Source organism: Panthera uncia, chromosome C2 (assembly GCF_023721935.1).
Source record: "Panthera uncia isolate 11264 chromosome C2, Puncia_PCG_1.0, whole genome shotgun sequence".
NCBI lineage: Eukaryota > Metazoa > Chordata > Mammalia > Carnivora > Felidae > Panthera > Panthera uncia.
In genome coordinates this window covers 45,291,928-45,293,183 of record NC_064810.1, presented here as the reverse complement: position 1 = coordinate 45,293,183, position 1,256 = coordinate 45,291,928, and the positions used below count along the sequence as shown (strand labels likewise).

The following is a 1,256-nucleotide window of genomic DNA, read 5'->3' as shown; positions in this document are numbered from 1 at the left end:
CTAAGCATTTCTCTTTAACATTTTACTCAATGACTCTATGACTTTCTTATTTCTCAGGCTATAGATAATTGGATTTAACACAGGAATTATGACAGTGTAAAATAGAGAGTCCATCATATCTTGATCATCTGCCTGTGCAGATCCAGGGCGCACGTACATGAAGAGAAGGGGGCCATAGTATAAAGATACGGATAAAAGATGGGCTCCACAAGTAGAGAAAGCTTTCTGTATGCCTTGTAGAGACTTCTTTTTTAAGATTGTAAAAAGAACTAGTGTGTAAGAGACAAGAACAGTCAAAATGGTGAATACTTGTATTGACCCAGAGAAAATAAATACCATCAGAAAATTAATAGAAGGGTCAGTACAAGAAATCTTAAACAATGGCATAATGTCACAGTAAAAGTGATGTACTATGATGGAATCACAGAAGGTTAATCTGAATAACAAAGCATTGTGAATTATGGCATGAAGAAGGCCACCTGAAAATGACAAAACTAACAGCCGGATGCATAGTGTATTGGACATAATCACTGGGTAAAGTAATGGTTTGCATATGGCCACATAGCGATCATAAGCCATTGTTGCCAGCAGAAAACATTCTGTGGTTACACTGATTGCAAAGGAAAAAAATTGTACCATGCATTCAGAGAGAGAGATCATCTTACTCTTGGCAAAGAAGTTGACCAGCATCTTGGGGGTCACTGTGGATGATATCCAAGCATCCACAAATGCCAAACTTCCAAGGAAAAAGTACATGGGGATGTGAAGCTGAGGTTCATTCCATATGAGGGCAATCAGACCAAGGTTCCCCACAATGGTGAGAAGATAGATAACCAAGAACACCAGGAATAGGGGGATTTGCCACTGTGGTTCATATGTGAGTCCTGTGAGAATTAACTCTGTCAGCAATGTTGCATTTTCCTTTCCCATGTCCTCACTGGGTGTTGCCTGAAATGAAATGGAATAAGTTTTTTAAATGTCAGTAAGAATTTATATGTGAAAATATAGGGAGGAGATTTGAGATACAATTATACATATCATAATGTCCTCTCAATTTTATGTGTTACCTATGTAATAGATGGAATCTGTTTTGGGGACTAGGAAATAAATGCAGTTACTCACATTTTTTAAATGTGGCATGGTTAACAGAATTGGGAAAATGAAAGGCATTGCGCATATGTGCTAAATTTATGGGATAGGATTGCATATGAAAAGCAAAGTCTATATCTGGGATGTGGATATTGGGTGAAGGGAAA

General features: G+C 37.7%; 1 protein-coding gene across 1 annotated transcript; it reads right to left on the bottom strand.

Annotated features, from left to right (window-relative positions):
* Positions 1 to 948, bottom strand: LOC125920880 (olfactory receptor 5H2). Its single transcript, XM_049628066.1, has one exon. It carries the CDS (start codon positions 928 to 930, stop codon positions 1 to 3), a length of 930 nt encoding a protein of 309 aa, XP_049484023.1. The 5' UTR covers positions 931 to 948.
* Positions 949 to 1,256: the final 308 nt, after the last annotated feature.